The sequence below is a fragment of the Stylophora pistillata genome, chromosome 9, assembly GCF_964205215.1.
Source record: "Stylophora pistillata chromosome 9, jaStyPist1.2, whole genome shotgun sequence".
In the NCBI taxonomy this organism is placed as follows: domain Eukaryota; kingdom Metazoa; phylum Cnidaria; class Anthozoa; order Scleractinia; family Pocilloporidae; genus Stylophora; species Stylophora pistillata.
Window position 1 is genome coordinate 18,122,251 of NC_142527.1, and position 25,646 is coordinate 18,147,896.

Consider the following 25,646-nt stretch of genomic DNA (forward strand, 5'->3'; position numbering starts at 1 on the left):
CCCAAGACCCCATCGTCTGAATCCATATTACTGATACTTCCTTAGGATGAATGGGGAAAATTAATCGTTTAAAAAACGGTTGACAAAAAAGTTGACTCTGTTTTTTTTTTTATTTTACGTCCATAAAAGTAAACATCGAAAGTAATACTTTACGGGACCTCATCTTTGTGTAGAAAAAAACTGATGAAATCACAATATCAGTAGGCCTGTTTGTAAAGTCAGCAAAAGATTTCACGAGAAACCCTGGGCATCACGAGTTCCAGGAAAAGCTGTATTTAGTACCCAGACCTCTGAAGTTTTGCAAGCAGCTGCTTTCTGAGCAGTCACCGCTTACATCGAACGTAAAATGTGGAAAAAACTTTTCAAGCCTGGCGGCAGCGACTTTGAAACTACACTGACAACGCTAACAAAAGAAACAGGTGCTCCTAGAGACCTTGCTGAGAAAGTTCTTCGTGAGTGTAATGGAGATCTAGCGCTAGCAAGACAAAAACTTCAGCGACAAAACTCTTCAATGGCCGCTGCGAAAGAAGAGAAAGTTCCAACTTCCTCTACAGCGTACGCTGATGCTCCGCCACCTTATTCCGAAGCTGTAGAAGGAGCTATGGCTTTACCCGCGCCACTTCCCCCTCCGTATATTAGCCAAGAGAAAGACACTCTTTTGGGTGAATTGGAGGCCGTCTTTCCAGACCATGCAGACGAGAGATGTTGTGCCTGTTTTGATCCAATTCGCCCTGACAAGAGCGAAGGATTTAGCGGAGAGATGATTTGGCAAGGTCTAAAGGTAAATGACGCTAGATTAGATAATTAAAATAGACAAACTCAAGCAGAAAACATGATCTAGTTAATTCCATTTTGATATTCAATATTTGATTCTAGAACGATGCCAATTCCAAGGAAGGAATTATCAGCTAGGCTAGAGAGCCAAGGGTACCAAGAGTATGCATTGGTTGGACAAATATTTGAAACCTTAAAAAGCAGATTCCCTTTAAACGCACATGTCACTCGAAGCGGTTACAATTCGAATCATCGATTGAGTTATTTGTCTTTAATTTTTATCAGGGGGAAAATTATTAAAGCCTCTTGACTCCATCATTTTGACATGTGTGATATTTGCTCGGTGATTCGACAAGACCATTAATTTTAAGATTGTGATGATGTTATTTTTCCATGAGAATTCCTTTTATTTTGAAGACGAGGCAAACTTTCTTGAGGCAAACTTTCTTGAGTCAAAATTACTATCTAAATATGTTAAGGTTCAGCATTTCCCAATCCTTGAGTAGAAATTTGTTTCAGAACTTGACTTTAGTGTCATCTCATATAAATGTTAATATAAAATCAAATAAAGTCAAATTTGGACCTAAAATCCTCACAAGGCTTGAGGGAAGAAACTCATCATGCCAAGTGTATGTGTTAGTTGCACTGTGTTTTGTCATTGCTTAATATGTATGTTTTGTTCAACATCTGGTACAATCATCATCCTTCAGTTTGTGTCACCTTTTTGTTCAAACACAATTAACTGCCTTGTGTGATATAGAAATTTATTACATGACTCGGGAAGTCAGAGGGCCCATAACTAAAATCAACCAATCAAAATGCTCTATTGCCGGTCAATATCCTCTCAGTATTGGACCGGGCACTATCCCGAATGGTCCCGAATGATACCGCACTTGTGTCCCTTTGAACTTCAGTCATATAATAAATCTCTTATTAACCAAGCTTGCTCGGGACCCTACTGGAAGAATATTGGCCCTCGGTCTTTTTTGTATGGACCTTGCTGCGGTCGGTCTGTACTGTCAAGACCTCAGGCCGATATTCTCCCAGTATGGCCCGCGTGCTCGGTTAAATTGAGTAGACACAGACAGCACTGAATAATGTCAAAGAGAGTTTTGATTTTGTTTTTACAAGCATAAATCTGAGTTGCTTAATATGAATCAAATTCCAGACCTTTTGATTTTTGTGGTGAAGAATAAAGTAAGATTTGTTGTTACGGGATATTTCAATGATGGTGGTGTGTTACTCTAGGTATAAATCAGAACCACCATTGTTGGAAGGCATACTGGCAATCAACATTAGTATAATATGTGTTAAAGATTGGATATAGGGGAAAGCATTACAGTTAAATGTGATGAGAGAAAAAAAAAACAAAACAAAACAAAATTAAAAATTAAAATAAAAAGCTTTTGTACATTCTGCCAGTACTAGGAGTGTACATCACTTAATAAAGTGATTGACATTTAAGATGAATTGCTTGAAGACAGCATAAACAGTCTTGAAAAGACACATGCAGGAGGGCAACTGTGGGGTAGAAGGTAGGGGAATGGGAGGCAGGATGGGTGTGGGTGATTAAAAATGAAAGGGGTTGGAGGTGGAAACTTTACCAGGGTGGGAAATGGAATACAAATGAAGAAATGTGAACACTTGTTAATCATCAATCTAGAAAAAATGCAGAAGGCAGAGGAGCAAGGCTTGGGAAGTAGTTTCTGCCCTCTGAATAGAAGGGGTTGAAGATGGAAACTTCATAAGGGTGGAAAATGGAATAGAAATGAAGAAATGTAAACATTTGTTACTGGTAATCATAGAGCTGGAGTGTTTTCAGTTGGCAAGGAGATTGGTCAAAGATGCAGAAGGCAAAGGAGCAGGGCACGGGAAGTAGTTTCTCCCCTCTGTTCTCCCCCCCCCCCAACTGTTTCTAGAAACTCAAACTGTTCCATCTTAGTTCTTGTGCCTTAAGTAATAATTTGGTTTTTTGTGTGATCTGTTTTCAGGCTTATCATTCAGAATGCTATATGAAAAGCAAGGGACCAAAATGTGAACATTGTTGTTTTGCCCTGATTGCATTTCCTGAAAAAGGCTTGTCTGGAAAGTGGGGTGTTTATAATGGCTGCAAGTATCATGAGGAATGCTACATTCAATATGCAGGACCACGTTGTAGTGCTTGCTTTGATGTCATTCGTGTTGATCCTGAAAATGGGTTTTCAGGCAAGTGGATTAATGACAACAATAAACAGTTTCATGAAGAATGCTACAAGAAGAAAATGTTTGTTGAAATGAGGGCCAAACATTCCTAGCTGGCGAACTTACATTGTACAAAGAAACGTGTGATTACTTACAGCACACTAGACATTTCCTGGACTTTTTCCATTGTGTACATGTGAGAAGGGTTTTAAAGTTACCGGCCTGCAATTTCACCATTGAAAATTCTCATTTTTAAGACTGGTAGTGGTGTTCTTCACATTTATACAGTTCTTGTGCTGAAGGAGACCTGTTATTAGTAAGATAAATGTGGAAGTCACTACGATAATTTTTGTTGTCAGATATTTACTGGCTAATATCTCCTGGATAGTGGTGTACATAAGCTAGACAGTTAAAAGCATTATCTGGTAAGTTATGTTAAGATCATTCTTGTTCTTCGTGTAAAGTAAATTTGCGAACAAAATTTCATTGTATTGACACATCTAGAATTGTGGGCACCGAAAAAAATTGCTAGTGTCTTTTTATGGTTATGGTAGTTTATTTCTGAGGAGTCAAATATGTGCTTTATAATTTAATTACAAGGCATTTTAATACTGAATCCAAGTGCCTTGTTATACAAGTACTGAAGGCTGAAAGTGAAAGCTTCTCGCACTTCCTGATTGTTATGAACATTTCCAGTTGACTATAATGTCAAACAGTGCTCATAACCCTTTCACTGCTAAGAGTGATTTATAAGTAATTGCTGTCTACAGCATCTGTACATTGTCTGGAAGGCAGGTGATGAAAAAAATGAAAAAGAACATTAGCTAGGGATCAGCATGAGCATTTTACAAGAAATGTATGGTAGACAGTTAGGATGGTTAATAATGAGATATTAATTGGTAGTAACATTGTTGAATCAAAATGTATCTTATGATTTTACTAACCCTTGCATGCAGTGCATGTACAATTTTTTTCCATGCAAGATTGTAACATTTTTCAATTGCTCTATGAGGATAAAATGAACTTTTTCTGACTTGAACTGTGACACATAAAATTTTTAAAATTTTTATTTAGAAATTCCTCTGTATTTTAAGATCATTTTTGATTCTATTTCTGGCCTATCAAATGAATACCGTATGTTCTATGAGGTAACAGTGATTTTACCTAATTCATGAAATAGTTTGTATGCTATTAGATACAGTAACTATAATTTGAGAACCACATTTTTTTTGACACAGTTATGTTTAGGGGGAACAGTCAGATATTGTTTCAATTGATATCACTCTTACATGCCTTTTTTAGGAAGGTATCATAATTCTCTCAACAGAGGGCAGGAGACAATTAAATATGTTGTGCATGAGCAGACCATTATTTGTAGGGAGTTGCTAGTAAGTCATGTTGTCAGTCATTAAAAAAGAAGGAAAAGGACATCAAGTGGTAATGATACTAAGGTCAGTTTTTAAATATGGATGTAAACGAAAATCATATGTACATCATTCTGTATAGGTTATAAACATGAATACAAAGATGTCTCTGTATCAGACACAAGTAAAAAGGACAAGCTATAATAGACTGTGGTTTTAAATTTTGTGAGTGTGTGGTTTAAGAATGTAATTTATCGCCAGCAGCAGGAAGCTGTCTGTTGCCAATTTCTCAAAATAAAGAGAATAATTTTAAAAAAATTTCATAGGGACATATTTTTTTTTAATATCCCATACCAACAGCAAGTTTTTACTAATTGTAACTTTATGTGGTGTCTAACCCTTTATGCATTAACATCAGTAGGCATATTCCCATATTGTTATCTTGGCCTTTTCTTGGGTGGTGATTAGGGGAATTTGTTGTATAATCAAGAGCTTCTTTAGTTGGTGACCATTTGTTGTTCCTGTGACTTTAAATGCAGTGATTCAGGGGTTATAATGTGAGGAGACAGTAGATGCTAGTCACCTGTTGACTCGGTATACTTCGATTACAAATGACTGACCCTTGCTCAGTATACTTTGATTACAAATGACTGACTTTTGATAATGGCTAGAACAAACCAGTTAATTTAAAGTCATTTGTCTTTCTCTTCAAAACATTTCCCTCATCTTTTCATCTGAGAAATGACTTTCTGTCAGTGAACAACAGCAGACTAGAAAAGTCACTGTATCTCCAAAGGTATTAATTAACAAATGAAACAAAATGTGGATCAGTGACAGTCCCCACTGGATCACAAACTCTGTTTGATAGAATGGTCAACTTTATTATTTCAAAATATTGATTAAAAATAATTACTTCTACAAAAATTAATACTTAGCCTAACAACTATATCAGAGGTGCCATCGAGTATTCCTATTCATAGGTACATTGAAGAAATTAAAATATATGGTTAATGAGAATATTTCATGAACAGTACATATAAATGAAAAAAAATTGAAGTTGACTTCTTACTGAGCATGTGCAAGTTAGGCATGTAATATCCTCTTTCATTCCTTAGCAAACAACATCTTCAAATCCCCCAGGAAATGATACAGTATTAAACCAAATCATTGCAAGTGTAAATAAAATGTAAAAGCTGATAATGTGTGAACAAAATACTACTGGACACAAAAGTTGCCTAACTGAACATTTAACAAGTCTTCTTGATTTAAATAAACACTCCAAATCATAATTATGTTTTGTAAAAATTCGATTTACCCTGATTAATTAACTACCATTTATATAGATACTATAATACTTATTAAATAAGTGATGAATTCACTATCAGGGCTCGACACTAACTTTTCAACTTACTAGCCAAGTGGCTGGTGACATCTTAGATGCTACAACAGTGTCAGTTCGTTTACTAGCCAAACTGGCTAGTGGAAACTGGAAACCACTAGCCAAAACTGAATTTCTACTAGTCCATGGCTAGTGGCCTACCGTCAGTGTCAAGTCCTGACTACGCATCTAAACTTTAACTTTATCTGCTCATAAATCCTCTTTCAATAGTTATCATTCTATATATAAAAATAGAAGTTATTTAATACAGCAACTGCAAATAACCAATTCCTACTGGGCTGGGTTTTTTATTACTGCATAATGAAATGGAATCTGATGTAGTTACTTCAATGTAACAGCAACCTGACTTAATTTTAATAACAATCCAGAATTCTCCAAGCTCTCAGTCCATGAAAAAAATAGATAAGATGGCTAGTGCAAAACCTCATTCTAGAAGAAAATCTCCTGGGATACCCTTTGGGTGGTTAATTTCAAGTACCAGTAGTACTTGTGTGTTCAACACTTGCAGTCCCTTTTTTGTTTTCTTTGCCTGACCCCTGCTGTTTTTCACACACCAACTGTTTGCCTCATGGCTGAGAGCTAATGAAAGTCAAGGTCATGCAGTAAGTTTATACTACTTTAAGTATACTATTGCAAGGAGAAATCATGTGATACACCACCTGATAAAAAAAAGAAAAGAAAGTAGTGGCTGTAGCCCTGATATCATGATGTTCCTGAAAAAGGAGGTACTGTAATAAAGACAAAGAAAATGAAGAAATTTTTTCTGACACCATGATTTATCTCATGTTCAGAATATCTTGTTACATATTAACCAACTAATCCATGTCCCTCTAATTAATTGATGATATTTGCTTCCTCTTGATGCAAATTGTTCACTCACTCCATATCTTCATCATTAAGTTGTCTTAGTTTGCTGTCTTCAAAGTTTTGTAAAAGTAATATCCACAGCAAAATTCTCTTTGTATGTTTTCCACGTTTTGGGTTTGTGGGGATTATCCAACTCTCCACGACGTAAAAACAATCTGCAAGAACAAAGACCCACCTTTATAACCAAAAAGAATTGGTAGAATTTGATAACACTGGGTAAAACAGTCCAACAGCTGTTGTAATTATTACTGGTATGATTGTTTGATTGGCTGAAAGTGATTGCATTTTTCATGTAACATGAGTGCAATGTTGTAACACAAGTACAAATTATCTTACTTCCTGAGGTGCCAAATTTTATGTGAATTATCAACCCCTTCCCTAACACAGCCAGGCACCCTCTCCAACCGGCAGCCATATTGAATTTTTCTCAGCAACTGGAAATGTCTTAGCTTGTTGTTGTGGGTTCAAGTCCCATCTGGGGCTCGGATTTTTTCTAATTACATTAAAAATTGTTTCATCTTCACATGCTCATGGATGTTGGTTGGCCGCATCTTGATATGCTTTAATGTGACAGCATGATGCTGTTAGTGAGCGCCTGACCGATACTTGGCTGCGTAGCCGTGCGATGCGGTTCCAGTCGAGGCCCGCAAATTGACCCTTGCTCACCAGAGTCTCCAGTAGCTCAGTGGTTAGAGCATCCGACTAGATCACAGAGGGTCATGGGTTCAAGTCCCAACTGGGGCTCGGATTTTTTCTAATTACATTTAAAAATTAATTGTTTCAACTTGAAATATACATGTATATATGTCCTTGGTAGGGAAAGGGTTAATAAGTACTTTAAGAACATGATTTCTCATGCAATTTGGTGTAAACAAGCATTTGTAACTTTTTCTAAGACTACAAATTGCCCTCACCCTACTGGCTTGTGCAGTTTTGTTGTCTTTGAAAATTTACTTGTGCTTATCAACACCAAATTGCACTTAGAATCATGTTACTGCCTAAGTATACTAACTGCACTGATCCATCTAAAAAAAATTATTTCAGGGGGAGATCTGCCAATGAATCACCTTACCTGGAGTTCTCAATGAAACTTGTGTGAAACCAAAAGAAGAAAGCACACTGGTCATACTCTTTTGGAACATTCTGACAGAAAAAAATGACACGATTTGAAAACTAATTGGCACACAATCTTTAACTTATTTTGCCAAGGTCTTGATTGGTTTTATCCGTAACTTTTAAAAGACAATAAAGAATCGTTACTATAAAGTTATATACAATATTATAATGTTATGGACAAACTGTTCACACAACTTGACACCAATCTAAAAATGTGAAAAACTCCCACAGAATTACAATTAAAGGGCAGAAACCCAGGAGCTGCCAGCTACTTTGTGAATTGTGATTAAAGACACAAAATACGTCTTTTTTAACTGATTCTAACATCATAGTCTAGCCAAAAAAAGCTATTCCCCATATCCTGGAGTACTATAAATCCTGTCTCAAAGAGTGAAATTACAAAATTTTTAATAGGAGGATGACCCCACACCACTGAAAAGGAATTGTGTTGCTTTGCAACATGTCATGCTTGCTATGTAAGCATCCTTGAATTCAGCCACTAACTCATTTCAGATTTTACACCATCATTACAATTCCCAATGACAACCCTGAATTATATCATCTTTTTCATTTAGAGCATCCCACATAACAAACTCTTTGTAATAATTACACGATCCCTGGGCACAGATCACAAAATAGGTAATTTTCATGCCAATAATACTTTGTCTTTAGTTGAGGTGGATTCTGAAACAGTTGCACCTTGGAGCCCTATTATAAAATTAATACTACATTGATGAAATGCTTACTGGATTAGATGAGTAAAACTTCATTTTAATGTCTCCTGTGAGAGTTGGGGATTCTGCCTCATAGAGAATAATGACTACTTTGTCAAGATCTCTAAGGTGTTGTAGCTGTCAAAAAGGAAAAAAAATCAAATCAAATTTCAATAGCTAGCAAAGAATACGAAATCAAATAAGCAATTGAAAACAACAAAAGGCACAGTGAAGATTGGCTCTTTGATTGTTTTCTGATTAACTGTTTTTTTTTAACTTTTACTCACACTTTGAGGATATAGTTGCCTACCCTCAATTATTAATAAGGAGTTTACTTTTGAGTCACCATTAACTTCAGTTTACTGATGAAAAATGCCTGCTTTAGTTGCCTGAGGTGATTGTAGTGTATCATGTGCTCATGAGAATGTTTAAAAGTGAGAGCTCAGAATGAATGTTATGTCAAGTTAATGTCAGTTGCATGCATATAACTACAGCTGCATTAAGTGTTATTTATTTGAGTTAGTTTGCTTAGTGAGTAAAAACTAAAAATAGTCTAGAGTGGTTTAACCTAATGTTCTGCTGCATGATTAAAAAGGAAAATTACCACTCAAATGAAATGTCTCTACCATCATCAGAAACAAAAATGTTTGCCCATCCCTCCCCTCTAATTCAGTTTTCAAGATGCTCTAACATCTCTCTAATCACCTTTCTCCTTAACTGGCTGGAAAAAAGCCCTAGTCTTACAGAGAGGTTTCTAGGTGAAGGGGGGGGAGGGGGGGAATCTCCTTAACTGCTAACTAAAGAAGTAAAAAGCCAATGAAAATGGTGTAGATCAATTCTGAAGTACTCTCTAACCTGTCCTTGACGTGAATTTGATAGATCTAGTGTAGTAACAGTGCTACCATTGATAATCATCTCAAAAGAAAGATCTTTTCCATTTCCATCTCCAACACCTGATGCAAAACAGAGAAAAGAAAAATAATGTTACTATTTATTTAGTATTTACCAGTTAGGGGATTTTGTTTTCACTCATTTGTAATAATTTCACACAACAATTAATTATTTTTTTCGCACAATAACGAGAATCACCAAGGCAGAGGTTTGTGTTATGGCCATTTGAGATTACGATGGTAATGGTAATGGTTTATTAGATATGAATTCAGCACTAAAATGAAATACTTCATATTTACAAGAATTACAAAAAATATTTACAAATTAAATGAGACTATATAAATAAAAAATTTTGCTGGGGGACTGGGTTACCGGATCACAAGATTCTATTAACAAATTATTACAAATGTGATATAAGTCTATTGCGATAATTCATTAAGCTTTGACGTCATTGCGGGAAAAAAACTTATTTGAAATTGTTTTGTCCTACATTTAAAAAGAGTCAAGTTATTGCTGGAGCACAGCTGGCGGCCGTGTGCATCTAGTCTTTTCTGTGGAATTAATGATGACAACTGTGAGTTTTTAATTTTCTTGAACTGTTCGAGGCAAACACGTTCCCTATTTTCTTCCAGTGCGGGGTAATTCAAAACATTACATGCAGTTCTGTAAGAAATTAGTGGTTCGATTATCCTGAAAGCTCTTCTTTGTATCTGTTCTAAATTGTCCACAAGGTAAGATGGAAGACTAGAATGCCATACCGGGCATGCGTACTCCAAAACAGAACGTATTAGAGCAGTATAGACACTAAGTAAATCCTTGGGTGGAAGGCCATTGCGGCGCAGGACACGAAGGATATAAAGTCGCTGAGCAGCTTTCTTTGTAATGCTAAGAATGTGACTACGCCATTTTAGATCATCCCGAATGAGCACTCCTAGGAGCTTGTGACTTTCTACTACTTCGATTGAGGTGTTATTAATAGTCAACTGTGATAGAGTGGAAGGGTTACGTAGGAAGCATATTCTGAGTTCTTTCCACTTTTTTGGGTTCAATTTCATGTAATTTGAAGAACACCAGATGGATATATCATCCAGGGTGGTTTGGATAGTTGATGAACCTTCTCGAGGTAGAACTTCAGCAATGGTTAGGTCATCAACGTCCTTCCAGAATGAACTGGTTGGAGTAAGCTCATTCACCATAACTAAAAATAGTATTGGACCCAATTTAGTCCCTTGTGGGACCCCAGCGTTTACGTACGACCAGTCAGAGAAGGAATCAATAATCTTGACTCGTTGTCTTCTATTGGATACAAAACTACAAATCCAAGGTAATAAAGACCTACGTACCCCTAAGTTAATAAGTTTGAGCATTAGGATGTTGAGAATTATCCTATCGAAGGCTTTACTGAAGTCCAGCATACAAATACGCAAAGTGTTACCAAGGGTATCGAGGCTAGATAGCCATTCGTGGAGCATATCCATGAGACACAGGGTTGTAGATGTGCCTTTCAAGCAACCAAACTGGCGTGGATCAATTTTACTCTAGATATCTTCGAGGACCCAGCATGCGACGAATTCCTCTATTACTTTAGAGAGGCATGCCATGAGTGAAATAGGCCGGAAGTCACTGAGGGATCTTGGTACAGACTCTTTGGGAACAGGTGTTATGTTCGCAGCCTTCCAGATGTCTGGAACAATACACGAAGCTAAACTTGAGTTAAACAGATTTGCAACTGGGTCAGCAAACTCAAAAGCAAATTCTCTAAGGATACGTGCAGGGATGTTATCTGGCCCTGTAGCTTTAGATGGATTTGGCTTGAGCAGTTTTTGACACACTTGTGGTGGGCTGATGAACAGTGCTCTCTCAGAGCATGGTAAGTAGGCTGGGAGTTGGCATGGATCTAAAGCAGGAATGTCCTCATTTACAGAAAGGAAGAACTTATTTAAGTCATTAACCAGCTCGTTAGGAGATTTAGTCACTCCATCGATAACAAAACTGTTAGTAGAGGTAGCTGATGAACAGGATCTACCAGAGACTTTGTTAACACAGTTCCACCATTTTCGAGAGTCTGTTGTTTTCAGGTGTTGGATTTTCTCCAAATAGAATTGTTTCTTTCTTTGTGTAATAGATGTTCGCACCTTGTCACAGTAAATACGCCATAAATGGAGATCACCACTATGATAGGCAGCTTGACGCTCTAATATTAGGTGTTTAATAGAAGCTGTCATCCACGGCTTGTCTGTGTGCTGAAGTTTGACAGTTCGCTCTGGGAAGAAACAGTCAATAGCTTGAGAAATATTTGATGTGAATGTAGAGGCTGTTATGATGTTAGAAGCAGTAAGCCAAACCTGGGAGGTTAACCATCTTCCAAAGGCATCAAGTCCTGAGCGTGGGAAGCGACGTAGTTGATGTGTTGCTTTGGGTAGATGATTAGTAGGATGGTGGTGGTTGGGATGCCAAACAAGGGCATTGTGATCAGAGGTGCCAATAGGAGCCAAAACTGTCGGTTTACTATAGTAAGAATGCATGTTTGTGATAATCAAGTCCAAAATTGCAGAACCCCTTGTTGGTTGGTCAACTAATTGAGTTAAGTTGTGGTTGTTGAGTAGATCTGAAATATCCAGGTTGTTAAAATCACCAAACAATGCTATCCCACAGTCAGGATGTTCACTACGAACAGAGTTCAATGTTTCGATTAAATAGTTTGTGGCGTTACGTTGATCTTGGGCGTTGCTGTCCGGAGGAATGTAAAAAATGCCCATGAAAATGCCAGTAATTGATTTGGGAAGTAGATGTAGTCTAAGCCACAGCCAAAGACATTCAATATGCGGATTTTCCAAATCAGACCGGCGCTCGCAGGGGATGCCCGACAATACAAAGGCGCAGACGCCACCACCACGACCACAGGATCGATCATGGCGGTATAAAGTATAACCAGGGATAGAGATCAGGGTACTTTGTACATTTCCATGAAGCCAAGATTCACTTACTGCAGCAATCGAGATGTTTCGTTGGGTCAACAGTAAGGCAAGTTCATCGGTTTTTGCTGGCAGAGACCTTACATTTGCTTGCAAAAAGCTTGGTAGTTGAGATTTGGTGGTAAGTTCTGTGCGGTCGTATTTGTAGGTTTAATAAGATGAAGAGCTGGCCTTGAGAGACTATTTCTGGCTTGATTATGGAAGATATTAAGTTGCGTAATTCTTGTAGGAATAGGCTTTTGTTTAGCAGTTAATGAAGCATGATGATTGTTGCTTTCACTATTGTTCGAGTTGCCGCATCGGTGAACAGGGCTGATTATTATGCAGTTACTTGAATTGCGCATTTTTGGAAGATTTTTCTTTCCTGAGTAATTTGGCTTTCGTCTTATTTGAGTTATACGTGTTGGAATAAGTTGGGTAGTTCAACCACGAACATCATGACGATTGGATGAACACAATATTTCGTTTTGAGCAAGGCTTTCTCGCAAGGAGTGAGACAGGGAATTCCAACTTGGGGTCGAAGACAAACCTATTTGTTTCAGTTGTGTTAGAGAGTATAGAGTTCTTGTGCTCCTTGATATACTTTGTTGAGATGTATTAGACAAAGAAGGGCCCGGTTGAGGGTGGATGTCACCGCAGGATAGAAGAAGTGTGCAAAGACAGTCGTTATGTAGCGGTAAGGCCAATACAGTTGCACCATGTTTTGAAATTTTCACAATTGGAAATTTCAGCTTTTCAAGATGGTGACGTCGGCTGGAACTTTTAGTGGACTTGAAGGGAGTGATAAAGTTATCATCTTTATGTCTTTTCCCACTAAAGGAGCCACGAAACAGTAGTAAAAGTTGAAAAACGAGGACACCATGATAAACGTGGCCGCCCACCATTAGGTCCCAGTCCCAATACCAATTTGTTAGCCAATACCAATTTGTAAGCTTTCTAATCTTCATGAACCCTTTAAATTCCAGAAAGATTAAGAAAAAATTTCTCCCCACAAGCAGACAAGTGATGAGAACACAGAAAAATATCAATTGGGGATTGTAACATGATAAGAATTGTATGGCAGCCAGTACAGAGAATTACCAAATTAATGAGATCTGGGAGTAAAAGTGTTAATATAGAAATCAAGTAATCAGTGTAACACTGTTGCTCTACCAAATCAATCCACTTTAAAAACATCTTTTAGGAGCCCTTTACAAACTCAGAGGCCACAAATACAGTGTATGGGTGAGTAACTGATTGATTCATTAATGGAATTTTCTGTCATACCAGATTGAATGGTATGCACTGAATTTTTCTATTAACTAAAGATACTGTTACAAGAATAGACATTTCCCCTACCAGATATTGCATCAATCTTGATGTTTTTAATACGATACGACACAGATGCTGGAAGTCGACCATTTAACTTGGTAAACACTTGTTCCAGGTAACCTACAAAACGACTCTGAAATGACATAATATTGAGTAAGAGCATGTATCCAGAGGAGCTCTTGAGAGAAACTTTTTAACCAAAATCAATTCTTGGCATGTATCAGTTTTTCACAGTACATTCATGTTGTAAATCACACAATGTACACCAACCTGACTGGGTGTCTGCACTCCTTGATATTTATTTCCTACAGAATAATCAGTTCTCCTGTGTCCAAAATATTCCAGGCTGTGCTACAAGAAACCATGAATAACACATAGTCATGCACTGATAACCAAGCATTACATCAAAATGACTGAATGTTGACCAATTTATTTCCTATTTAATTATAATTATTATTTTGGTGGTGGTGGGGGAGGGGGGGGGGGAATTTGTAATGGAATAATACCTTTGCTTGCTCAAACTGACCACTAGCAATGAGCCAAGCACATATTGCAGTCCCTGTTCTACCTAGAGAAAACAACAACATTTAATAAAATATACAATAGTGATAAAAATGAAACCAATGGAAAATACTGTAAAAAAAAAAAAAAAAAAAAAAAAACAGTACACAGTGGGCACCCTGAGTTGCAGTTGCCTGATACAAACAGGTTCACAAACAGTGAGATCTCAAAGATACTAGGTTACATTATTGTGCGGCAAAACAATTTGATAAAGCAGTAAATGGTTTGAACCCGGGGGTAACATGTGAAGGTGTAGTCTGATCGTCCGGGTGAGTGTAGTCCTGAGAAGGACTGTTGTCGGTGGTAGTGACTGACGTTTCGACAACCTGTGCAGAAGTCATCATCAGAGTCAAGTGAATGATTGTTGTCAGTAGTACTGACAACAATCAGACGATCAGACGAACAACAATCAGACGAACAACAATCAGACGAACAACAATCAGACGAACCCGGACGATCAGACTACACCTTCACAATGCAGTAAATGGTTTGAACCTGGGGGTAACATGCTTGGTAAGCCACAACGACAACTCATTACAGACAACAGTTTGCAGGAAACCGACACACACCGACAGATTACTAGACGAGTCATCCTACAGCCCTACATCACACAAAGCCACAACTATCAGAACTCTAACAAAACGCGCACAACTAGTATGTGACTCGACAGACAGCTTATCCCACGAGAACAAATACCTTCACCGTGTTTTTACAAAGAACAACTACAACAACGACTTTATCCCACGAAACACTCACCGACCCACTACCACTACCGAAACAAACGACACCGCAACCCCTACGACTACAGCAACCATACTGTACATAAAAGGCATGTCTGAAAACATCTCGCGCATCTTACTACCCTTCAATATCTGCGTCGCCCACAAACCCATCACCACACTATGTCAGTTACTAACCAACGTTAAAGACAAAGACGAACCGAGGAACAGACAGGGAATGATTTATAAGATCAATTGTTCCGACTGCCAAGCCTCCTGCATCGGTGAGACTGGCAGAAACCTCACAACAAGACTGACTGAACACAGACGGGCGACGAGGAAAGGTGATGTCAGCAATCACATTGCTGAACACCATCGACTTACCAACCACAACATTGACTGGGACTCTGCGCAATGCCTAACCTACAGCACTGACTATTTTCAACAATTGACCCTGGAAAGCTGGTTTACTAACTTAGAACAGACTCCCCTAAACAGATGTCAACAACTACCCGCTCCATACAAACGACTCATTCACGACATAAACATCACAAACGACCGAAAAAGAACGACCTAACTTTACCGACAGATCGAAACAGACCAATCATGACCGACTTACATCACTTGAGTCTTACAGCCAATAACATCACGGCAAAACCAACTGATCATTTCACACGAACTGGAATAAGAACCTTCTACTGACAACAATCATTCACTTGACTCTGATGATGACTTCCGCACAGGTTGTCGAAACGTCAGTCACTACCACCGACAACAGTCCTTCTCAGGACTACACTCACCCGGACGATCAGACTACACCTTTACACCTTCACAATTTGATAAAATTGAAATGTTTGTGAAGTTGGATAATTCAGACTCAGTTCTCCACTAGGATCAAATTTTTGGCCACATGGTGGTATAGGAGTACAAAAATTCTATAAAGCAACAGAAAAATGCTATCTTTTCATTTCTTATTTTTTCTTAAGGTACTGAGTTGTTGATTAAAATGTAAAGTGGCTACCAAACTACATGAAAAAGACAAGAAACACACCTCAGGCAATACTAAATGGTAAGGTGTCAGTCAAGTAACACAGTTTCAGGCTCTTCTTCCCAAAATCATGAAATTAAATTGGAAGGAAATTGCATTTAAACTGAACTGAAATTGTTATTTTCACCTTTTCCTCCTTTACAATGAACAGCAATAACATTATTAGGGTCTCTGTCCAGCCATTCTCTCACATTATGTGTAAAATACAACAATTGACTGAAACAAAGTCAGAATGCAGTAAATGGTTTGAAAAATAAAACAACAAATCCACAAGTAAGATCTCTGGGACATTTATGTGTTAAAAATAAAATGCATTTGTCACAATTGTTATTTTGCACCATACCACTTAAGTCACTAATTTGACCACAGCTATGAGCTTCAAAACATGAACATTGGTACAGTGGACCTTGTAATCACCATTGGGGTGATAAGAGAGTAGTGAAGAAACTGGCTAATAGTTTCTCTCAAGTGTTCACTGGCTACCTATAAGTAAGTCACCTAGATATGACCAAACACAACTATGTCCATTACCTGAGTATAACATTATATAAACACAACACACTTTTAATAAAAATTTTGCTGGCCTCAAAAACTTGAAAACTTGACAAAAAACTTGACTGACGCATACAGCTCCTCCATTAATAAGGTCCTATTGCTTTGCTCCAATTTACAACAACAGTATGGAATTGGGCCCTGATTTGAAGTTTCAATCTGTGAACTAATTAAGTGTCAGATGTCATTGGTCTTGTTGAAAAGCTCAGTTCTCTGGCCAAATTTTTATTGTTTGCAGACTTCAATCCTCTGAACACAGAGGAGAATTTATTTGATTAAAACAAGCAATAACAATACACTTTTAAATTCTTTATAATTTCCTTTTAGTTTTTCATGGAGGGTAAATCTTCTGTTTTTGGGTTCACTGCTATTCACAAACATCATACTAACCTAAGTCTAGGTACATTGTGGTCATCAATAAGAACTCGCTCTACTCTGTTATGGAACACAGATGGATCATAGCTTCTCTCACCTTGAGAAAAATATTATTGAAATTTCTTTCAATTAATTTTTAAATTCTAAGTCTTAAAGGAAAAAAATTTTCTATTCAAATGACAACAGACCTAAAAAAAGATGTTGCCAAATAATGAATATTCTTTTTAACCTTATTTTACATCCTGGTAGTGACCAAAAGTTTCCCTTTACAATATCAATAAACTTTTAGACAGATGAATAAATGAAAGAAAAATATCAACTAAAGGATATGGTTTAACATACAAACATATTTTCAATGCTTGAATCACCAAAATGTAGAAGATTGGATATTGAGATATTTAACTTCAATATTTAACTTCTAGTATCTTGTTGCTTTTAAAAATACAACATAAGCATGTTAAAAATCTTCAACAATAAGCAATATTGTTTAAATTGAAAGATCACCTGTAAGGTGGACTTTCCGGTTGGACAATTTTGGCTCTAGCAATGTGCTAATACTAAAATTAAGATTGCTGAGAGGGAATTCATTCAAATATTATAATATTAATAATCTAATGAATTCAGCAACCTGTGCATTAGGCTAACTTACTGCATAAATTGTAGACTTTGTAGTGGTCTGGATGTTTTGTATCCAAGAATCGCACAACTTCCTGTGAACAGAAAGGCAGAACACTTACTTTAATTGCTAAACATAAAACATCATTTCATAGTGTATCAGAAAGACATACTTTGAACTGAATTGAGTACTTTTAAAATTTTCTCTTTCTTATTTAACACTATAATTGTATAATGGAGATCTTGGAAAAAAGGAAAGCATTATTTTATTTATCATATGACATGTACAAGCTCTATAGACTAAAAAAGAAAATGTGATCTCTAGCATTTAATGCTTTCCCTCCATGCAAGATCTCTTAATAGTCCTCCATAATGTCTACCATACACTGTATATTATGTTTATTTCTAAGAATTTCGTATTTGGTCACAAATGATAATCTCATCACTAGTCTACTTGATATAGCTGTATTAATACTGTTTAACCGCCTCCCGGTTGGCTCAATTGGTTAGAGCACTGGACTGTTGTGCGGGAGGTCGAGGTCGATGGTTCGAGCCCCGGCTGGACCAACACTCAAGGTCTTAAAATAACTGAGGAGAATGCGCTACCTTTCTATAATAAGAAATGAATAGACATTCTAGTCTTCTCGGATAAGGACGAATAAACCGTAGGTCCCGTCTCCTGCATCTATTAATTAGATAATTTGGTTAGGCAGGGGACGTTAAAGAACCCACTCACGAGATTACTGTGATGTGGTCTGGCCTGTTTACTGGGAATTGGGGGGAGGGGGCATCTTCAAATAAGTTTCCTTCGATTGTTTGTAAACTGCTGATGCAGTCTGGCCAAAGTCCCCCGAACAGTGTTGTGATGCGCATTTGATCATATCGACATGTTAATTTGTGCAATATAAATATTAAATTATTATTATTATTATTATTATTATTATTATTAATACCGAAAGGAAAAAGTATGTCTGGGACAATTCTTAGAGTGTTGTGCATTGCAGCTTTGTGATGGAGCAAGTAGTTCACTTACTGACATAGGATTGCGGTATAACTTGTGTTTTCCAGAAGATGGGAATGACATGGCTATAACTCTGTCTGAATTGAACAATAATTATGATTATGATAACTTAAATCAGGCAAAAATAAATTTTCACTCACAACTTACTTTTAAATCTAATAGCATTCTGTCTAAATGTTGTGATCTGATTGACTATGCTACAGTATTTGCTTTTTGTTCCATTAAATAGTACTGGCCAGACAGTGTGTGGATGTAAACCAAACTAAAATAAAGACAAACACAAGCCTGCCTTCTTGTTATTTTTTTGAACAGATAGCAGATTTTAAAACACTAAAAAAAGATGATGATTCAATCTAAATTTCTATCAGAGATAGCTGATCCTGCTTTCTTACTCATCACCTATCGTGCAAAAGAAATCTCTAGCTCAAAAATTTTTTGGAATTGTTTGCCTTTTGTCAAAGTGCTATACATTTACAGATTATTTCCAATTATCATTCTATTTTAAGCGAACAGAAACTTAAAGTTTCTAGGTTACCATTAACTAGCAATTAGTAAACAACATTACATTTACAGACCTGTAACATAGGTCAAGTCTAAATCAAAACCATCCTTTTGATATCTCCTTTTGTTCTGTGATACCTGGTTTGCAAGAAAACAGGAAATACACAGTACTACTAAACATATTATCAAGAGGCAGGGGTTATCAATATCTCTAATGATGTAGTTTTCTACATTCATTTCACATACCATTCTTCTTGTAGCTCTTTCTAGTTGGTCTTTTCCTGTGACAATTCTAATAAACAGCAATATCCGCACAAGACGGGCAGTAATAATGAGTCTAAAACAGGAGAAAAAAAAATTATTGTTTATAGTAAACCTCTCATTTCCCCCTTAGATAAAAGGAAGATGAAAAACCAGCTAAATGATGTAATTTGGTATTGCCTTTAGGTAATTTAGATAATCATTTCAATCTGTAAAGGTTTCTCTCAGATCTTATATTTTACACTGACTGAAACATCTTAGTTCCTGGCTGATTCAGAATACTCACTTTGCATAGCCATGTTCTTCTAGTGTCAGGAGAGAAAAGGTCAGAGTGAGAATGAATGAAACCACAACTACAATCAGATCTAAGATTTCAAGCCATCTGTGGAAGAAGGCTTCCCTGCAACGAAATAAAGTAAATCTAAAGTGAAACCATTGAAAAAAGTAACAAAAATAATAAGGACTGAGTAAAATCGCATTTGGTCTGTAGTCATACAAGGGTCTACAAGTGATTAACAAAATCACACAACCATGAAGCATAAGTCCGATTTCTTAAGTACAAGCATGCACTTGATGTATTTTGTCCAATTACTTAAGCATGATAGATACACTGCCTTAGTAATGCTCAAATCAGGCTGGTAATAACCAATTGTGTTCAAGAATTTTGTTATAGTTTTGATTTTGTTTGTAACTACAAATAAATCGGACTCCTGCTTCAAGCTCAAGAATTTAGACTCACCCTAAAGCAAAAATCCTTAAAAGGACCTCAATTAAGAAGTAGGTGACTATTAAAATGGATAATATTTCCAGAATCTAAAGGAAAAAAAACATGTAACATGACATACAGAAAAATGAAACAGTCAAGTGAATTGATCATCATTATTCCATCTTCTCCCTATACCAGATAGGGCTAAGAAATGCAATTGATACAAGACTTCAAATCAAGGGTCCACTGTCTATCAAGATAAAAAAATTCACTAGTTTAATTCAAATTTGGTAGAATCTAAGTTACAAAATACTGGTTTGGATGAAGAGAAGACATTTATCAATTTATCTATGTGTATCAAAAATATTTTGTCAAAATAAGCAACAAGAATGTTAGGAAAACATAAATGGTTGTGAATGCGAACAAAAATAAATGAATAAAACAAACTTATAACAAATAAAGTAATAATAATAACAATTACTATTATATTTTGTACAAGTGAGAACCCTGAAGATAAAATTTGGTTGTAATTTATCAAAAAAAGTGTTCTTTTAAGTAGCTTATTTATTCTTCTTGATCATAGCCTAGTAGTTTGTAATACTGATTTTGGAGAGCTCATTCTTTAGCAGTTGATATTTCACAAGGTGCCTCTTTGTTTCCTCAGTTTCAAGGTTAACTTGGAATTTGGTATGTTGGTTATTGCAGAGAGAGGAAATCTGGAGGAACTGCAGCAAAACCCTTGGAGCAAAGACAGGAACCAACCACAAACTCAACCCACATGTGATGCTAGGTTTGAGAATTGAACCCAGGCCTCAGCAATAGGAGGTGGGTACTCCCACTATGCCGTCCCAGCTCCCCTAAAATAAATTGAAATAACTTGTATTTCTGGGAGACTCTTACTCACGGCAATGTTCTGTGTGCCATCTGGCAAATTGAACTTTTAACCCTTTCACTCCCACAATCTCATCAGTAATTCTCTTTATTGTCTGCCATACAATTCTTATGATGTTAGTTTGGAGAGTTAGTTTGGTAGATCAACTAATAATCCCCTAATTGATATTTTTCTTCCAATCAGTCTCATGATTTGTCTGCTTGATACTGTATTGATTTTGTAAGGACAAATTCTTTTTGTAAGGAGAAATTCTGGTCACTCCGAGTTAATCAAAGGGTTAAATTCGAGGTTATAGTAGTAAAAAAAATTGGAAAGAATGAGCTCTCCAAAATCAGTATTACAAACTACTAGGCTATGATCAAGAAGAATAAATACGCTACTTAAAAGAACACTTTTTTTTAATAAATTACGGCCAAATTTTATCTTCAGGGTTCTCAATTTTCTTGTACAAAATATAACAATAATTTACCCTTTCATCTTTTCCTGCAGTGGCCAAGTCAACAATGACAATAATAATATCTGCCAATACTAATAGGAGACTGAACACTCTGCCAAACAGAAATCAAATCAAAATTAACAAAATGTTTCAATAAAATTAAAAAAATATAAACAAACAAAAAATGAGTTTGTTCATCAGACATGACTCATATGTTGACTAAATATAAAATAAAAGAAACTCTAAATAGTGAGACCAAAAATAGTGAGACAAACGAGTAAACATTCATCTATTAGACAAATCTATAACAGATCATTGCCACTGATTTCTGTGTCATACTTCATTACCAACCTGACACAAAAATGCTCCACAACTCTTTTGAGGGACTCTCGGAATTTCCTGCAGTAGGAGAGGAAAATCAGTAAGCAGTGCGAAAAACAAGTTTACCCCATGAAAAATACCAGCATTTCATTCCCCCTTACAGCAAGACTGTTGAGTCATTCATTAAGATCAGGAGAAGAAAGGAAATAATCCTCAAATTAAGAAGCTTTGATTGTGAAATGAATTCTTGTCAGTACCAAGGGAAACGCATTGAGAAGAGCGGTAGAATATAGAGTATGGAGAATATGGACACTGATGTTACAGTGCAAAGGGTTAAACAAAGCATCTAAAACTACAACAAGCTATCATTAAACTGATGAAAGTATTGTGTAAATATGGAATATTCATTGATAATAATTGAAACCCATGCCATACATTTAGTTTATGAAGAGTTGCAAACAATACAATGTACCCATTATTTTGATGTCTGAATTTCCTACTAGGCAGGAAGAATTACATCATATGATTTCTACAATCGTCATTAAACAAAATGTTCTTCCCAAAGAAAAAGGAAGATAAAGCTGGCAGCTACATTTTGTGTGAAAGTCACAATCTAAGGTACACTTTTCATGACACACTTCATGTTCGAGTTTACTTTGCATTTAGCAAACAAAGGTTTAGCTTGCAGAATGCTGTCAGTTATTGTAAGTCGATCTGTTCTTTCTAATCCACATACATTTCTGTGGGAAGTGAACTGGCACGAATTGTGTGCGTAACTGTGACTTGTAGATCACACAAGGAAAATTATTTTTTCTCAACAATTGCTTTGCAGTAAAATATTTAATCGTGGTAAGATTCTTCTCCCAATACTGAAAATGTGGTTCTCAATGAACGTCTTATAAAATAAAAATTCTTCATTAATTCCGACGATTAGATAAAGATTTCCTGAGAAATGATGCTCGAATAATGGCTTAGGCGCTAGTCTTAATGGCTTAAAGTGCTACTGAAACGAAATTTTCGTATCTGAAATTTTTGCTCTGTAGTTTTGAATATGCTGATCATCATGAGATAGTTTGTTTTGGCCAAAAAGAAGCGAAAGATATCTTTTTTTACCATTCAAATCAAAAACTTTAACACAAAACCATGTCCGGGTTCTGGTACCAAGCGAAATGGATTGATGACGTCACTGGTTGTGTTCACTCCAATAGCGCGGTTTATTTAACTCGCTGTTTGTTTGTATTCATGGGCGAAGGAGATGGCAGATATTGAAGTTTTGTCAAGTGAATCTTCTTCTGAACGAAGCGAAGTTGTCTCCAGTAGCGAAGATAAAGATGGTGGCGTAAAATGGGGTTGACAGGCCTACATGACTCCCCAGCGTGTGTTTAGAGTAGCCTATTCAAAGTTTAGCCCTCGCGAGTATGTCTGAGCCACCGCCCTCTTTTGTAAGATACGAGCGGCGGATTTTTGTATAGTTCGCTCAGTAGTGGTTGTGTTTCTATTAAATGCCAGTTTTTCATGAGAATTTGCTTTATGTGTGGCACTGAGTACGCACATCAGGGATTGCATCTTTTTCGAATCGTTCGCCTTGTAGATTTACAGCTATTTTTTTTTGACTGTCACGATCGTTAAGTTGTCTTGATTGCTTTCAGCTTGCGTCACGCGCCCTTATTTGATCATACTATAGTTCTTAGTGTTCAGTGTTCCAGCCGTTTTGGCTCGTTTCCTTTTCTTTATTTCAGTATTAAAACGACCGATTTCACGTTCATAGAAGCACATTATCGCCTTTACTGTTTCTTGCTCCGCGTTTTTAAGGATTTGCTTTATCTCATTTTTTGAAATCCTCGTCTGCTCTTATTTTGGCTCTCGCCCTCTATTGTAGGGATTCTGGGCATGTTCTGCTTGGCATTTGGTACAGAGGGATTTGTTCGTTATCTTCAGACCATAGGCAGCCCAAGCTCTCTTTGAGAACCACACAAGGAACACAATTTGCATATCGATTTATAAGGATTTGTATGGGAATTTCTACAAGATGGCCATAGAGATAGTTAAAAGTGAAAATATTAAATAAAAATGGCTTACCTTATTCCATACGTGTGTTGCTTGCTCCTGGTGTCGTTATTTTACCGATTTCACTTGATTTAAGCGGTTCTTTTTAATCCTGGTTTTCTTCTTAAGAAGAGAAAACCTGGATTAAAAAAAACCAATTAAATCAAGTGAAATCGGTAAAATAACGACACCAGGAGCAAGCAACACACGTATGGAATAAGGTAAGCCATTTTTATTTAATATTTTCACTTTTAACTATCTCTATGGCCATCTTGTAGAAAATCCCATACAAATCCTTATAAATCGATATGCAAATTGTGTTCCTTGTGTGGTTCTCAAAGAGAGCTTGGGCCGCCTGTGCTCAGACTTGCCAAGTAGATCATCTTCAGTGGCGGTGTCGTATGAGGCTTCCATGTTTTCTTCATTCTCTGAATGGCATTGCTTTGGCCCGGGGCGTTTAGTAGCCCATCTGCCATTATAATGTCTTTCGACATTTTCTGCAGATGGTCAGGCAAGACCGCGGTTTCGATCCTAATCTTGTGCATCTCGTCAGTTGCCGATTAACTAAATAGACTGGTAGAGATTCGTTCTCGGTATCAGTTGGGAATTTTGCTCCCTATCTAGGCGAACCTCTCGCAGATAGCCAAGATGCCGATATGGCGGCCGATGAAGAAGATGAGGATGGCATTTTGCCCGAAATCCTCTTTTTCGGCTTCCTAACATGCAAGCCACAGTCCATGCTTTCACCCTTCTTTCACAGAAGTACACAACCAGTGACGTCACAGGGCTGTTTTGGCCGCGCCAAGATGGCCGCCAATTTTGATCTCAGCCGGTCAACTTTGAATGGTTAAAAATGTACTTTCGGCTATGCGTTGGCCAAAAAAAAGTACACAGCGTTTGCAAATAACGTTCAAACTCTATTATATTGCAAAAATCTCGGATATGAAAATTACGTTTCAGTAGCACTTTATAGCGCTAGTCTTTTCCTGTAGATCAGTGGTGGCACTCGATTTATGACTGATACAACAAAAACTGTAGCACCACCTGTTACACAGAAAGAAATGGAATGAAATTAGGAACTATTCATCTAATGCAGAAAGCGACGTCCAGTGGCGCGCAACAAAAGATACTTCTAATACTAATTGAGATGAAACGTTCATCATGCGACCAGTCAAAATTTGTGTAAGCCCACGCAAAGGTTATAGCTCACACCAGTTTTAATTTGTTGATTTCTTGCCATCGTGATGCAAAATTATTTCAATCCAGCTCATCAAAGTTCACTTGGCAGCACTTATTATGTAAATTATTTATAAGGAAATTAGTTTCTGACATGTAAAGCGTAAGTGTAACACTACATTAATCCCGAACAGGTTATGTTTAAAGATTAATAAATCGCATTGTATACTTTCAATTGTTTAATCTTAATTGTTTCTTTACATTGAGACTATGATGGCTGTTGTATGTGCATGTCTAGAGAGATTGTCCGCGCGCCTAAGAAACAATTCGAAACAACTGAGGCAGATGGTTAGTACATGTGACTTAATCTTTTAGGAAGTTTTACACCTGAATACTTAAGTATTTACCCTAAACGAGTGCTTCTTTCCAAGACCTCCTCTGGATCACTCCACGAACTGAGAGAAGCGTCGGTAACAAAATGAATATGCTTAGGAGAAACAGCGACTTGAACAAAGTCGTACGCCTGTTCTCTCAGATCCTCGCAGTCTTCGAGATCTTCATCATCTTCTTCATCAAAATCGTCATCTTCTTCATCATTGTCGTTCATTTCTGTAACCAGCTGCTCTTGGCTACCGTAACGATGATAACTTGCTGCAAAAGTTTGGTTCTCCATAAGTATACATCAACAAAAACCGCAGCTGACTAGATGACCTGTCTTCGGAAGAACGAGAGTAAACCTATCCAGCCAGCCTTGAAACTAGATCCTGCATATATTTGCGAATAATATTGAACGCTCCGGGGAGGGGTAGGTGGTTTCCGACTAAG

General features: G+C 37.0%; 2 protein-coding genes across 2 annotated transcripts; one reads left to right on the forward strand and one right to left on the reverse strand.

Annotated features, from left to right (window-relative positions):
* The first annotated feature begins 296 nt into the window (after positions 1-296).
* LOC111322291 (uncharacterized) lies at positions 297-4,637 on the forward strand. The gene is made up of 2 exons (XM_022925361.2): positions 297-781; positions 2,766-4,637. The coding sequence occupies exons 1-2, from the start codon at positions 347-349 to the stop codon at positions 3,066-3,068; spliced, it is 738 nt and encodes a 245-aa protein (XP_022781096.2). The 5' UTR covers positions 297-346; the 3' UTR covers positions 3,069-4,637.
* A 542-nt stretch (positions 4,638-5,179) lies between these two features.
* Positions 5,180-25,613, reverse strand: LOC111322290 (phosphatidylinositol 3,4,5-trisphosphate 3-phosphatase TPTE2). Its single transcript, XM_022925360.2, has 18 exons — positions 25,229-25,613; positions 21,630-21,677; positions 21,312-21,390; positions 19,984-20,057; positions 19,531-19,644; positions 19,230-19,320; positions 19,058-19,121; positions 18,495-18,559; positions 17,496-17,556; positions 16,862-16,943; positions 16,047-16,135; positions 14,098-14,159; positions 13,862-13,942; positions 13,619-13,724; positions 9,270-9,367; positions 8,448-8,552; positions 7,658-7,728; positions 5,180-6,740 (listed from the first exon to the last, which is right to left on the reverse strand). Exons 1-18 carry the CDS (start codon positions 25,492-25,494, stop codon positions 6,638-6,640), a joined length of 1,659 nt encoding a protein of 552 aa, XP_022781095.2. The 5' UTR covers positions 25,495-25,613; the 3' UTR covers positions 5,180-6,637.
* Positions 25,614-25,646: the final 33 nt, after the last annotated feature.

Coding starts and splice junctions, on each gene's coding strand:
- LOC111322291 (XM_022925361.2), top strand. CDS start 347: ATGTGGAAAAAACTTTTCAAGCCTGGCGGCAGCGACTTTGAAACTACA. Junction 782..2,765: donor TGATTTGGCAAGGTCTAAAG/GTAAATGACGCT, acceptor ATCTGTTTTCAG/GCTTATCATTCAGAATGCTA.
- LOC111322290 (XM_022925360.2), bottom strand. CDS start 25,494: ATGGAGAACCAAACTTTTGCAGCAAGTTATCATCGTTACGGTAGCCAA. Junction 19,645..19,983: donor TTAAGGATTTTTGCTTTAGG/GTGAGTCTAAAT, acceptor ATTTCGTTGCAG/GGAAGCCTTCTTCCACAGAT. Junction 13,943..14,097: donor GTCAGTTTGAGCAAGCAAAG/GTATTATTCCAT, acceptor GGTTTCTTGTAG/CACAGCCTGGAATATTTTGG.